Source organism: Tetrao urogallus, assembly GCF_951394365.1.
Source record: "Tetrao urogallus genome assembly, chromosome: 11".
In the NCBI taxonomy this organism is placed as follows: Eukaryota; Metazoa; Chordata; class Aves; order Galliformes; family Phasianidae; genus Tetrao; species Tetrao urogallus.
Window position 1 is genome coordinate 12,738,505 of NC_136824.1, and position 15,818 is coordinate 12,754,322.

A 15,818-nucleotide genomic window follows, 5' to 3' on the forward strand; every position below is an offset into this window, starting at 1 on the left:
TAAAAACATTTTAGCTGTTGACTTACTTGGCACTGGCCCATCCAATGTATATTTCGTAGTAACTATCAAAGTATACAAAACTGTGGAAATGGCAAAATACGTTTTCAAACGTTAGTGAATTTTTAATACTTATTTTACAAGTGATACTATGAAGATTGAATACTCATGTGACAAAGTAAAATGGTAGTCCCTGGAAAATTCAAATCTGTAAACCCTTGAAATGAAGTTGCAGCACTGGACCGTTACAATTTATGCCTGTGGTTTAATCCACCCCATCAAAGCCCTGAGTATTTTCAATCGCTAGAAGAAGTTTATCCCATAAATCTTCAAATGAATCATACGGGGGCAAATCCAAACGATTAAAGCTGAAAAACAGATGAAAATTCTTAAGCATTTCATCATTAACTTAAGGATATAGTTTACCTAAATTAAATACTCACCAGGTATGAGCTCTTGGCAATTTTTCAGGGGTACCCCACTGTTCAACTGTAAACAACTGTGGTCCATTTGAACCTGTAAGGAAGAGCATTTCAGTTCTTACCTGAACATATGATTCTTCTCATTATCATTACAGATTATGAAATACATTGTTCTTTAGTCACCCAATTCTGACTTCTGCACGAATCAAATACAGTACATGCAATAATGGTCAATAATTTGAATCTACTTGAAGTATTTCTTGGTACATCTTAATTTCAAGAGACTTTTACACCTTCGAGTAAGAAGTAAAACCTAAACACGTATGCATAGCAATTGGCATTGAACACTTCACATGGAAGACAGTTTTATGCTACATGTGTTTTTTGTGTGAAAATTTAGATGTATTTATCACAATATGCCAAGTTACAAAACCCAGCAGAAATTATTCAATGTGTACCTTTACCTAGGCTACAGTAGAGTAGTGCAACTGAACACTTTTTGAAATACAGCAGCCATATGTGTAATTCCACAAACTCAGCGACCTCATGAAATGAACACATGCACCTGAGAAAACTGTTGGTTAGCAACTGCAGCTCCAACTACACCTCAGTCTTCAGCAACTGTTTTACATATGACATATCTGAAAGTTTTTTTTAAATCTAATGAAGTCGCCCCATTGTGGATGGGAAGAGCCCTTCATAACCATTTACTTAAGCTGTTGAAAGCATTTGTCTGCAAAAAGAGCATAGTTCAGAATCACTGTTTTGTCAGAGAACAGGAGATAACTTGTAATGGCTGGTGATCTTTCACTTCTACAGGGAGACCATCAATACAGATAGGAAGCTCCCAAGATGGAGTGGCTCTCTGCCTCTAAACTGGAAAAGGCAAAACACGTTTCAGATGAGTAGCAGTAATGCTAATGTGTTGATCCATGAATACATCTAAGGTATACAGCTTAAGGTACTCTACATAGTACCTATGAAATTATTTTGGTTTTAAAACTCAATATGAAAAAAAGAGAAGGTGACTATGACTCCTCTAAAATGGCTTTTTTTGTTTGTTGTTTTTTGTTATACAAGTTACACTTGTCAATAAAAAGTATTTCATCTGTGGTTTTATGGAGGCATGAAAAAAAGGTATATGCATAGTCACATTAAAAAGAAAGGATGATACTATAACATGTAATAAAATGCATAGTGCACCAATAACAAATAAGATTAATGAACTCAAAGTTGTAGAAATGGATGTGGAAGAAGATAGCCAAGATACATAAAAAAAAACAAAGCAACAAAATACGCAATAAATGATATATCCCCAAATTAAAACAAAACAAGTGGAGAAAATCCTCCCACAACTGCTCACATACACAGAAAGACAGGAAATACCAACCAATGCACAGTAACTACACTCTGTATATATACACTGAATGAATTTGACAGATGACAGCAGACACTGAGCACATAAAATATCATCCGGAAAACTGATATAGCAGTAGCTGTGGGACTACCTCCAGCTCCATGTTTGTTCAGCATGCAAGGCTGGTTAGAGAAGGCAACTAGAAAGAATGCCTGGAAGAAGGATGAAGCAGAGAAGTAGCTCTACAATTGACAATGCTTTCTACCATGCGATACAAAGATAAAACTCCCTTTTCACAACCGGGTGTGAATAAGCCTGTATTTTAGCCACTCAACTACTGAGCTGGAGGCTTACAAGGCAGAAGTAGGGAGAAGACAAGAAGTAGAAGAAATCTCATCTGTTTTGTGCCTTTGTTCTCAAACTTCGGTCGATTCCCACCGTATTTTTTTAACGAGCAGAAATTCCCGGCGTGGCCACAAGAGGGAGATGTGCTGCTAGGAAGCGAGCCGCAAGAACGAAAGCAGCCCGGGCGTGGGGCACTGCAAGCACCCTTCAAAGACAAGCAGGTACGAGCGTGACTGGGCCCATTACTGGGAGTTAGCGAGGGTGGCATGCTGACCACAGTAAAGAAGAAACGACTGTAAAAGAAAGAGCCGAAGCACTGTGCTCACTGAATTTTTCATTAAGATTAAACAGAGATAGCGAAACTGTGACTTGGCCAGGGGCTGCCCAAGGATATAAATCCCTGAGCAGAAAGGGGTTAAGAGATTCAACAGTTTCTTTCCATCATTCCTTACAGGATTTTGTTTATTTGTTTAAAAACACTTCCAGAGGCAACAGAATTCCTATCGAGTTCCATGTGCTGCAGTTCCAAAGCAGTGCCCATGGATCAGGTGTGAGAGCAGACACCTGGCCCAGCTCTGCTGCACACACCATCCTTCTCACTGGTACTCACAACTCCTTCAGTGATGGAGTGGAAAAAAGAAGAGAAAAAAAGAAGAGAAAAAAAGAGAAGGGAAAACCAGGACACATAGTGGTTAGCATTTTTCATAGTCCTATTGTTCTATATACAAATCACTGTCTTGTTTACAAAGAAGGAAATATTTATTTAAATACACAAGTTAGACTGTTCTGTCACTTGTCTTTGCAATTCAGCCTTAACGAATTAGTTTAGTAGGAAACTCAATAGCTGATAGCAGCTGAAAACAGATTTCTCACAAGCATCCCTACCCTCTGTGGGCTGTCCTATCTGCTTGCCCACAGACTTTCCACAGCAGACCAACTCATTTCAGCACTGCAGTCTGCTTCCCACTGCCATCTGCTTGCTTCAGTCTCCCTACTGTGGGTTTGCTATTTCTCTCTTGGCTCATGCTTAACTCACATCATTTCAGTGGTCCACTTCAGAGTATATCCTTACAAACAATTCTATCTGTGTAGGTGTGGCTTGGGGGCAGATAAAAGCAGTTACAGAACTCATGAGAATCTGAAGTTAACTGCTCATGCCAGCGTGTCTTTGTAATAGTATCTTCTGTAGCAGAATTTTCTTGAAGCTCATCAATGTGTGAGAGACCTTTGTAGCTCTTCAGAACTCATTTTAAAACAAATTGAAAAAAAATAGGTATGTTTAAAGTCAAACATCATTAAAATAGCCGAATCATGTTCTCAGTCAATTGTGAACACAATCTTCGGTACTCACCATAAAGCTCAGCAAATCCATTCATAGGTACACGTGACGTGCCAGTAACAAATTGTAGTAATCTGATTCTCTTTTCAGAGTCCATCATTAAGACTGCCTGTGTGTGATAATGATTACAATTAAAGACTTAGTGAAAGGTTTTTAATTAAGGTTTTAAGCTAGTAGATTTATGCAACATACTTTCCACCCCTACTGTCTTTGAAGTTTCCTGATGTTATCAACTAGTAGCCAAATTCCACTATTTTATTAAATGGAAGATTTTAACCTCTTCAGTGTAACTATGCCACAGAAAGCTACACAATAATATTTAACCAGTTTTGTGTTTTTTTTTTTTAAAGGCAAGTTCTCAGCAGTCTGTTACATTCCTACCATGCATATCATTCATTTTTCTTACTGTCTCAGAATTTTCAGTATACAAATATTTACCCAACTACTGATGAATCAACTACATGCTGACCTAACACAGCTGAAAGGGTGCATCTTTTGAACAGGTTTAAGTAAAAAAAAAAAATTAAATCTTGCAATACCTTCCAAAACCACTGTATTACTTGATGATTTACACTGTAGCCATTTTTGTATTTTGTATGCAGTTTCCAATCAGCTACATCCACATCTCCCAGTCCACACATCAGTAACTACATAAATGAAAAAAAAAAAAAACAAGCAAAGTTTAAGTCTGTAACATTAAGTTTCATTATAATTTGTTTTCTTTTCTACAGTATGCTTACCTCCAGCTCATTTTCATCAAAAATTTTAATCAGATCCTGAGGTATTAGTTCAAAAAAGCCCTAAAAAAAAGTGACAGAAGGTTTTAAAAATCAAGTTAATATTATTTACGCATTTTTGTTTGCATAGAATGATATTTATGCGTTATAGAAAACAGAACTTAAGTAACATATCACATACAGGTGTTTGAAATTCAGTCATTCACCGTCTGGTTACAGGACCTTTGTTTCACATTTCTTTACCAGCTGTACTGATTTATCAACTCTGATCATCAGATATGTAAATATCACTTACACAAATAAGGATAAACTAGCTAGTTTCATTTAATTATTTTAGTCCGATTCCATTTTCATCATGCAGAATTCATTAAATAATTTGCATTACAGTTAAAGCTGTCAGCAAGGATTGAGAAATATGCAAATTTTCCAGTACGAATTCACCACCTCAGTAAAAATTTACCAAAACAACTTAGGACAGAAAATTCAAAGCTGCCATTGGAAAGTGCCACTGCCTTTTTTATCCTTGTAACAATACTACCACAGGTCTTTAGGATGTCACATTCTAAAAAAACCTGTCTTAAGATTGGATGCAACAAACTGTGCAAATCTTTTGTTTTTAAAATTATACCTCTTTAAACGCTGCCATTTGTTTCTGTACTCTGCTCACAAATCTCCACTGAATTACAAGACTGTGGAAAAAAGTGAATATTCAAATTAAAAACAATTTATACACAGTAACAACTTTCTTTTGTTAATACAGCCAACACATAGGCTTGATTCTTAGAGAGGCTATCCACAGAGATACCCTGCACAGTGACTACTTACTGAATGTAGTCTCTCTTGTTCTTGTTGGTGACAACAATTTCTGATCCACCACTTTTTAGTTCATGTTGATGAGTCTAAATGAGGTACACAGAATAGATTTTATGTAAGATATGCACAACAATTCATGTGTTAATATTAGGTAATTCAGTTAAATCTTGAAGAATGTAGAATTTGAAAATTATGATAAATAGTACAAGTTCCAGAGGTCATAGAATAAATATTTTTTCTAATACATTATTTAGAGATGCCAGATGACAGTATGTCAATCTCAATTTTTTATTATTTGGCTACAGTAAGTGCCTTAAATTTGCATACAGGTTTTCAGTAGTATTGGCTTCATTAACTGCATGTTCAGTGAAAAAGTTTCATTTGCAAATATCCACAAAAAACACTTACAGAACAATTTCAGCAGTGACCTCCTGTAAATATGTGAATCTACTCATATATTAATTTTTTTACATCAGTAACTAATTTATACCATCAGAACCTCAGTAGACAAATGTCAAATTTTCTATTTATTACAGATGTAGTATTTCAGACTCTTAAGTGGAATCAATTTAGTTACACAAGACATCAAAGGCTATTTAGCCTATTTAGATCTTCCTGGCACCTGTAATTTAAAAAACCTTTGGTATTTCTATGTGACCTATCTTGGACAACTTTCTATACTAAACCAAAGTGGTTTATTCCATAGTTGTCTTGAACAGCTTCAAGAAAAACAAAACAGAAAACCCTATTATTACCTCTGAGAGAAATTTACAATTCCAACCATTTCCCTACGAGGGCATCCTTCCCAGCAAATCAGACAAAAATCAGTTTCCCCTTGATCAAGTAATGGGACCATCAATATTTTAGTCTTAGCTGCATTTACTGCAACAGCCACATTTCAATGTGAGTGCTAAGAAAAAAGTATAAGGTATTGTTTCTATGGCTGTGCTCATTTCCAAGTCCTTTATCACATCACATCCTGACTAACAAAGGACAGCATGAGCATGTGCCAGCTAAAGGAATTAAGTTAAATAAACAAACCAACATGACTGAACGATGGATTTTTTTGTTTGTTTTCTTAATACCATACAGATGGTATTAAGCAACTATCCTCAAAGGTCAAATGTTTTATGTTTTGCCTACTCTAATTTACATATGCATACTAACCTGTCCAAAAAGTTCTTCATCAACTATAAATCTGAGGTCCAGTTCCGCTGGATCATTTTCAAGAATCCATCTCAGAGAATTGTAATATTCACTATCCTAAAAAGAGAATTGCAAGCTCAATGAATGAATATGAGAGACTTACTTAAGTAGACACTGCAAAAAACAATGTTTCTTAAACAAATACAACTAAATAAAACAACTCCTAGTCTTTTGCAGACTGAGTGCAGTAGTCATTTCATTGTACTTGCCCATCAAAGCCAACAACAAATGCTTCACTCTATATTGAAGGCAGAAGATTTATGTTTCAAAGACCTTGAGAAGCAGATACGTTGGAAAGCACATAGCAATTAAGCCTTAGCAGAAAAGTGTAGAGCTTAAAAAAAAAAAACATGGGAGAATGTGGTTTTAAATACATAAATACACACACTTAATTAAAAGTAATTAACTATATTTAAGTTTTTATTTCCATTTGCGATATATTCTCCAAGCATGAACTATAGATCAGATTTTCTCCTGTTTTTTTTTTCCATTTACTGTCATCAGCATTCTCACAGGGACATGAGAATACTGGAACATAACACTCTTTTTCCAGATAGGTGACATCTGTTCTCTTTCTACAGGAGAAACTCCTCTTTAAAACATCACAGCTGTCCAGGACAACGATAGCTAACCTTTCAGTGCTAGGTGGCATATTTAGTTTTAAAAGAACTGCGCCAGTCTAATGAATCTGGTGTGAAAACATCACATTGGAATGAATGGTTTGCCAACATCAGATTCACAAACTAACGTAATGCCTAGCTGGTACCTGGATGTCTGTTTCCCTCAAGGCATCATATCTAACTCCCATCTTCAGTTCTAAAGCTTTGATGGACACATCCCTGCTACAGTAAAGCTTGTTAAAGTAAAATGACCACATAAAAAAACCCTTCAAACAGGATGCATAAGCTAGTAACTCACAAAAAGGCTGCTCTAATTTAAGTGCAAGGGGAATGGTGTCAGTGAGAAATGAATTTGTTTGTTACTAAATAAATAGTTTATTATTAAATTGCATTCCTTAAAAGCACAGTTACTGTAAGCATCAGGCACAAAGAATGGAGTAAATAAATCCTTTTTTCCTTTACAAAAAGCTACCATGCAGGTTAGATATGGAATGGTATGTTTATGAGCAGCGGCCTCTTGTAATGGGCACAGACAAAAAGGAAATCTCTCTTCACAACACAATCATTAAGCTTTTCTATACATAAGTATCCAACAATCATAAGCATGAAGTATTGTCAGCATAAACCAAAATGAAAAGAAAATTCTTGAAAGTGGGCAAAGTCCTTTGCTCATTAGTAGCGTGACATATAGATCTTAGAAGGTTACAACCCGCAATTTCAGAATAGTGAATACACAATAAAGTTGTCACATTTCCAGCTAAAAATGGCTCTGTTACAGCTCAGTGAATTCCACAGTCTCAAACAGTCTGTACTGGGTACATAGGCTCTACAACTGTACAGAACTACAAAGACTTCTGAAACTGAAGAGTCAGCATTCTCAGGACATGAATCACATGTATCAACACTGCAATAGGACATCACAGCATGTTCAGAAGTCATGTTTAGACTCAGTCTCTCATCTCTGATTTTAATTTTCCCTTTATCATCAGACAAGACTTCAGAAACTTAGGACGTGAAAATTAAGATACACAGTATTCAAAAAAAAAAGGACAAGACAAAAACTATTCTATTACTCAGAAGTACATAGTAACTATATTCAGAGTTCTCATGAGACAGTAGAAACAGTAATGAATTAGAGACTGAACAAAAATCACTGCCCAAAACCACTCTGGGTAATACCCCCATTATCAGGGAAACTAACTAAATTTACAAAAGATTGTTTTTTCTCTAAAAATACTATGCTTTATTATTAACTACAGTTTTCAGTCTCTGGAAATACAGGTAATACGTTACTTTTTAACAATCAAAATACACACAAACATAAGAAACAGGTTGACATGGAGATTTCTAAGTTGTTAATGCTTATATTTATTTCTAAGTAACTTTCTGCCTGAAATATTTTCAGAAACATCGAATTTAGTCAAGTTTTTTGTCAACTGATTTAGGCTGGAGTCTGTCTGTCATTGAAAGTTTCAATTCCTGTACAACTTCATCTCACAGAACACGTATCCTAAAAATTCCCTGAATTACGTATTTTTAACCTTCACAATGTCATTAATTACAAATATGAAAAATTTAACATGAAATCCTAATATACAGATAAAGTAAATTACATACCACAGACTCCATATCATGAAGTGTTATTGGCTTTTGGAGCATCATCTTGTAGAAAGGACGGATGAAAAATGCTTGAAAGGAAAACAAACATATTGAACAGTAGGTAACAACATTCAAAATATGCACAATATCAATCCAAGTACTGTATGAAGTAAATACCAACCATCCAAAAGTTTGCCATGGTAAACAGCCATTCCAGCTACTCGACCTATAAACTTGAAATAAGAGAGATGATCTTCATTGCACAGTCCAGAGTTTGGGTTGATCTGCAGAGTATAATTATCTCTAAAGTGGAGGGGAGCAGAAGGAAAGAAACAAAAACACAATTTTTTAAAAATTGGAACAGGTCAGCATTCATAGATCTGAAAGACATCACCGATTAAATCAGGTATTACTTTTCATGAAGTTAAAGAAAAGTTATATTTGGATTAGTAAATTACTAATCCAAAATTAAAAATACTCAACAGAAGATTCTATTAGCTTAGCAGAAATAACACCACAAATTATCATTGTAAGCTACAGATACACCACATAGAAGTGCTTAACTCCTATTGAAGTAGTTTGAATTACTTTGTCAGCATTATCTCTTAAATACTGCCTCTTTGTTCTGAAGGTAGTAGATGGCCGCAGATGTACATTTGTGCAAGCAAAGATGAAAAGGCCTACTGCTGAAAACAACAAAAAGGCAGATTTTCTTTCCTCAGTACTCTTCTGCAAAACTCGTATACACAGGATATTTCAGTTATTATCAATTAAACCCTCCAAAGTTGTTTAGAAGGGAGGAGAAAGAAGGAAGGAGGAAAAAAAGAAAAGAGAAATTAAACTAATTCCATTTTTAAAGTATGCAGGAGAGATAGAATGGATCTGCCTTCCGTAGCGCTCAAAAATCTTCTGGAACTATATTACTTACGTAGCTGAATATTCGAACAATCCATAGTAAGGATTAAACATCTCCTTAGAGAGAAGGAAGAACCATTCCCTGGCCACTCCTCCATAGTCTAAACCTTTTTCACCATCAAACTCAATCCAAAGTCTTGCTTTAAGGAAATCTGCTCTCTTCACAGCTATAATTCTTCTGTAAGAATCTTCAAGGATTGTTGTGCGATGAATTTTCATTTCAAATCTGTTTGGAATATCACTCTAAAAAATGACAATGAAGAGGAAAACAGATTAATGGAACAAGTATCAGTGTCTGTAAACAGACAAAAACAAATCCTCGTCTTAAATAACGTGGAAACAAATGACTGACAAGAGGTTCTATTTACACAAAATTCAATCAGCATGGAAAGCTTCAGATAAAGTTCTACTGATGTAGAATCCCAAGAAAATCACGTTAAGATAAATTCTTATTAATAACAACATATGCTCAGTTCTGCATGCACTAAGATATGGAAACTTTTAATTCATCATATTCTAAGCTTGACTGGAAAAAAGAAACAAAAAAACACCACCACAACGCCTCTGAGTTTATAAATAAAATTATTTTATTGTATTTTTCCCTGACTAATTTCTCTTTTAATATATAATTCAGTACTTTAATTCTAATGGGTGGTATAGATGACAAACAAGCATTCCTAAAATATTTAAATAAAAATCAACTGACCTTAAAATTTGAAAATAAATCACAAGGTACCTACTATCATATATGAAAATATTTAAATTAAAAAAAAAAAAATTCAAGGAGATGATACTTGCTGCTGAGTTTTCAGAGATAAAACATTGCTTACGTACTAAAATCACTATATGAGAATGAAGTATTTTCTTGATTTCACTTTTTTTTGGCCAGTTCACTTAAGCAACTATTACAGGCAAAACTGAGAAATTCAGTGAATATAGGAACAGGAAATTTCAACCCATTTTGCACAATGACTAGATTATGATGGTGCAGTGAAACTCAATATAGCTCAGATTTTAAAGTTCTAAGTATACTACATTGAACTAATGAATTTTTGAATGCAGAAATGCTTAACTGAAGGACAAATAAAGGTATCTGTCTTTAAATGTAATGCCTATATATATAGGCATATGTATATATATCTCCATCCAACAACAGCTTGATCCAAGCTGAAAACAAAAAATAATTGGGGTGAGTGCATTATCTATCATTTCCCAAACTGTAAAATAATGTACAGTATAGATATCAAATTTACATAGCATCTGAAATATAAAGGTCTATTTCATCATTTCAGACAGCTAAGAAGCATTTTAAAATAAAACACAGTATTCTTAGTTGCAAATGACTTTTACAGAAAAAACGTTCAAGCAATTATAGAATCTAAAACCAAATTTAATGATTAAAAAAGGTCTACAACAATTCAATCTCAATTTAAATCAATCCATTACCCTAATTATCATTTGCATATCTGTCAACATTTAAAAGGCAATGCTAAAGTATGCTTTAAAATCTGCGTTTTTTTAAATTGCTCTGGTTATACTGGATACATGAGCAGTGTATCACTTCTCAGGTAGAGATCATGACATTAGAACAAATGCTAAGCTTGTTGACTATGAAAATCAGATGTGTATGTAATTATGTAAGATGTACACATCAGCTCAAAGTGCATAGGTTTTAGAAAGGCTAGAGATAAATTTGCAAGGTGAAGGTGAAATAAAGGTGTCAACTAAAACTCAACCACTATACAAAACATCCTCAAGGACACGAAATTTGGTGGCAGCTGCCCACAGATGTTTTCTTATATGAATAACCAGATGCTAAGTGTTATAAATACAGCAGTCACTGCCAGCTCAAACTACAGTTTGCAAATCAGATTTATAAGCTTAACATTTTAAGGCTATAACAATTTGTTACAGTCATCTAGCCTGATCAGATTTCTACCTGAACAGTTTAAAATCTTTTTTGAGAACTCCTCTTTCCATATTCTGATTTCCAAAAACTATTCCATGCTATGACAGTGATTTTCAATCTTTCTGTTTACAGCCTACCTCAATGTTGAGTATTTAACCTTTTAAAATTTCTGCTTTCTAATTAGACTGCTTTCAGTTTCATGGCTTAAAGTCACAAACCCTACTGTTAGATCCAATGGCAATTGTAATCAAGTTAATCAAGCTGCTGCTTCACAAATGTATGTATGATCAGACAGTCTTTCTACATTTTCTAAGCAGGTCAGGAAATACAAATTCTCTTCCCTTTAACCCATGCTTTCTTTGTTTAGGGGCATGCATTTCTTAACCTTGTGCTGGGTTGCTGCTGATTACTGACCTGTTTCTTCAGTTTCTTTCTGAAGAACTCATACTTCCGCTTGTAGTCCCTGGAGTAAGGCACAGCCTTTGGAAAAACAAACAAACAAAATCCAAAACCAACAACTGAAAACGTGTTCTAGGTATTCTAACAAGTAATGTAAGAAACTAGTCTATATTTGTGAAACATATACGTTGAAGTTCTGAGAAAACAAGAACTTTTTTTTTTTTTTTTTTTACTAAGTATCAACAATATTTTCAATTTATGAGTATATGGATAGCACAAAAATTCTGAAAATTACTGCTTTGTTCAAAACATTTGTATTGATCAGAATTTACCTCACACAGAATTTATCCCACACTTTACTATTAACTGATGTAACTGACTAAAATCACTAACTGGTCAAGATCAAAGTGATGAAAATGTCTTTGATGACTTACACAGTGTTTAGTCTTTCCATGCTCTATCATGAGAAACCTGGCTACAAACACCTCTATTTTCCATGGACAGATTAGGTTGTTTACATATGTGGGCTATTAATAAACACAGATATCAGTTGAACACTAAAACCCACTCTATAATTATAATGTGTACCATCTTTGCAATTAGTCCTGGTAATTTTGCACTTCAGATAAAGTATCAAGGCCAGATCATTATTTTTCACTTAGAAATGAATTTCATTCCCTTTATAGACATTTTATTTTTGAACTGATTTTTATTTCTGGTATTTAAAGACCACTTCCAGAGAAAATCTAATAAGCCTTTAAGGAAATAAGTATGCCTTCTTCAAATATCTTCAAAATTTCATCTTGTAGACCTGGTAAATGATGAGAGCTTGTTTGGATTCTGTCAATCACACTCCTGAATGACATATAAAGCTATAAGAAAAAGCTTACTGGTCCAGTTATCGCCACGTTCTGCAGTCGAGGATCCTCCCATTGTGTTTTCTTGGTATCTGCAAGGTATTTCATAATTATTTCCCTTAACTTAGACAACAGTAATGAAATGATGAGTAGTGTGAGAATATTACATTGTACATACTGTGGTTTATGAAGAATATTCTTCCGTCTGTGTGTGTTCTCTCTTCCCACCCTGGCTGTAAGAAGGAGATACTTAATTTATAATCACACTTTGCATAGAACACAAGGTCATCAGCAGTTGTAGGGATTGCTGCCTGCTCCTCCCACCTACTCTTAACTCTGGAATTCAAAATTTAGTTCGTTGTTGCTGTTATTTGAAAAACTGTATTTTCTAAAGCAGCAGGCTGCAGTTTTTTCATGTACAAATTTAGATAGCGGCAGTTAAATTGTTATACCTGAAAAACAAGTAATATTATATACTTACTGGTAATGGCCCTAGATCTACTGGATCTAGGGAAGTCTTTCTCCTCAGATGAGCAGGAATTTTCAGTCTCGGATCTTCCTTTGAGAACAAAACAATCAGCATGTTAAAACTGTTTTGAGGGTTTGTTTCGTTTTGCTTTGCTTTAATTTTCTTTTCCTCTTTGTTACTGAGCACGTAAAAAGCATGCCTGGTACCAACAAGATAATTGTTGCATATTCTACAGCTAGGCAGTTCCTTGAGGATCATCAGTCTTTCAGTCCTTTACAATCGTCATGTTTTAATCAATTTATTTAAATGCTCTCACTTTTCTACGTGCATACACACATACACCACACACACCAATCCTTCACTTAAATCAGTATTGGTATAATTGAGTAAATCTTTCCACATAGTTTCTGGAACAGCCGGTTTTATTTGTTTTGGTTTTTTTTAAGTTTAGGGTTTCTTGTTTTGGATTTGGGTTGTTTGGTGTTTTGTTTTGTTTCATTTTTTTGCAGGGAGAAATGGAGAAAATATATTTGTGTTAAATGATCCCTTTCCATGATTCCAAAGAAATTAAAATTCATATGGAATCATTTCATATATTCTCTACATTTCCCTTTCACCTAGCAGTAATACTCACCTACCCTTCAAACAGTTAAGTCCATCTATTAGGAGAGGCTGGTGATAAGCAGTACCACTCAGCAGAATCAGCTTTACACTCTCATCCATACTGTGGCTACACCTGGCCTGCTCCAGGAATTCACAGCAATTTGCATTGTGCACTGTAGGATGTGAAAGACTCAAGGTAATGGATTTCTTGTTGGAAGATTACAAAACTGACCTCTGTTAACAGTGCATATAAGCTATTACAGTTCTACTGTTTTAACAGCAACATTATTTAGGAGATGCTCTACACTTGCAAAACTGGTTCCCATACACAGTATTTTCCTTCTAAGTTAAACTTTCAAGTGATAATACAGTTTGTAAAATTCATGAGATTCTTCTCAGCAAAGATATTTTAAGTTACTCAGTTTTTTGTTTTTTTTTTTTTAAATCATGTATGTTCCATAACAGATATGACACAGCTGTCTTGTTTGAATAAATGCATAGCAATACTTTCCCTACTGACAATAAATCACATTCACATTTGTAGCTGTATTTTCCTTCTTGCTGGAGGTGAGAGAGTCGTTAGGTTTTTCCTTGTTTGTTTGTTTTGTTTTTAGGAAATAAAGATGCTAGTAATGAAATGTTGAGGCTGAAGAAATCTATGCAAGTTTGCTGAAAGCAGGAAAGCCTTGACTTGAGATAAACTAGAACTTCAGTCCATGAAAGCAGCTATCATTACCCATGTTGTAGTTTTGGTGTTGTGGTCAATAAAGAACGGTCTCCCATTGGGTGCATGCCGAACTTCCCAGCCTTTAGGGAGAAATCCTTGCTCCACTTCAGGCTGCTGATTAGAACACTGTTGTGATGAATCACCTGATGTTGCTTGTGGCTGCCTTGCTATAGAAGTATTTTGTGCAGTTGGCAACTGACCTGCTTCCATAGCAATCTACAGACAAAAAAACAGAACAAAAATAACACTCTAAGGAATGTCTGTAGAACAATGTATTTTATCTTAATATTAAGGTACTGATATTTCTTGATTCACGAAAGCAGTTTCATAAAGCAAATGCCAAACAGTAGACAGGTTTGTTTATCAACATGACTAACAATCACAGATTAGGCTACCAAAGTTGAAAGATGTTTTTCAGGCTTCCCCAGCAGCTATCAGATTCCAAAAGGCTTTCCTGATACATTAATCACAGACTGACGTACCATAAATACTGCTGTTACTAAGTCCAGTTGCACTCCCTCAGATTTTTGTATTTGTTATCAGGTTATGCCTCTCACATGTTTTATTTCAAAGAGATCTCTAAACTTAACTCCTATTATGTGGGGTGTTTAAAGGGTTATATGAATGAAAACAATACTTAGAATACAGAAGGTACCTGTACAACTGGTTTTATCCAAGTAGTAGTTCTGGAATTGTGATCTATGTAATATGACCTCCCTTTTTCATCTTGTCTTTCTTCCCAGCCTGGCGGTAATCCAGATGAAGTAGGCAGTAACTAAATATTAATGATAACAGAAGAAAAAACAGTTAAGAAAACTACGAAACTGACTATTTGGCTTTCCCCTGCCAAATTAAAAAAATAGTAATTAACAAGATCTATGATTTTCCATGGACTGGAAAATTAGAAAAGTAGTGTTTAAATCCTTACTGAAGTATCAAGTGACAGAATTATTTTATTTATTTACTTCTAATTCAAGCTTCTCGTCCAAAAGGATTAAAAAGACTAATTTATATATCTGCTTTAGACTTGGCTGATCCAGCCTAATACTTCTGGATAGGAACTCACAATTTTGCAGCATCACCATGAAAATGTAACATAGGGACAGTGGTATAGCCTTTATTATAAAAGCAAATGATTTCAGAAATAGTATTTCATGGGAGAATCATTTCCCTCTGTAAGCTCTATCCATGCATTAAGTAATGTTAACCTGAAAACACAAAGTCAGAAGATGGAAGTCCTTTACAACTGAACTTCAGTCTTGCTAGACTCTCATAACTGCAACATTATCAGGAGAGCTGCCCATTATACATAGTTATAAAATAAAATGCTCTACATCCTCCAACTTCTGTGCTACACAAGCCTCTGATCAGTACAAGTGTCCTGAACTAATGTTTTTGGATGGTGACATACCACTGGATGTGCAGGCTGCTCTTCAACTCTGTATGTTTGCAGACTACCTCTTCTGCTGGAATGGTTCTTGAAGTAGCAGAGAAGAATGGCATA

At 34.8% G+C, this 15,818-nt stretch overlaps 1 protein-coding gene across 2 annotated transcripts in view; it reads right to left on the minus strand.

Annotated features, from left to right (window-relative positions):
- Window positions 1-262: 262 nt before the first annotated feature.
- The window catches only part of NEDD4 (NEDD4 E3 ubiquitin protein ligase), a gene marked incomplete at both ends in the record, with an annotated part of 48,770 nt that continues 33,214 nt past the window's right edge, over window positions 263-15,818 (minus strand). For both annotated transcript variants that reach the window (XM_079541149.1, XM_079541148.1), the window contains 18 exons: window positions 263-365; window positions 441-513; window positions 3,473-3,569; window positions 4,000-4,107; window positions 4,201-4,260; window positions 4,826-4,886; window positions 5,023-5,096; window positions 6,178-6,273; window positions 8,454-8,524; window positions 8,617-8,738; window positions 9,364-9,593; window positions 11,674-11,739; window positions 12,549-12,607; window positions 12,694-12,748; window positions 12,997-13,074; window positions 14,324-14,530; window positions 14,970-15,089; window positions 15,726-15,791. In XM_079541149.1, the coding sequence (XP_079397275.1) occupies window positions 263-365; window positions 441-513; window positions 3,473-3,569; window positions 4,000-4,107; window positions 4,201-4,260; window positions 4,826-4,886; window positions 5,023-5,096; window positions 6,178-6,273; window positions 8,454-8,524; window positions 8,617-8,738; window positions 9,364-9,593; window positions 11,674-11,739; window positions 12,549-12,607; window positions 12,694-12,748; window positions 12,997-13,074; window positions 14,324-14,530; window positions 14,970-15,089; window positions 15,726-15,791 (1,746 nt within the window). The remainder of the gene's footprint in view (window positions 366-440; window positions 514-3,472; window positions 3,570-3,999; window positions 4,108-4,200; window positions 4,261-4,825; window positions 4,887-5,022; window positions 5,097-6,177; window positions 6,274-8,453; window positions 8,525-8,616; window positions 8,739-9,363; window positions 9,594-11,673; window positions 11,740-12,548; window positions 12,608-12,693; window positions 12,749-12,996; window positions 13,075-14,323; window positions 14,531-14,969; window positions 15,090-15,725; window positions 15,792-15,818) is intronic.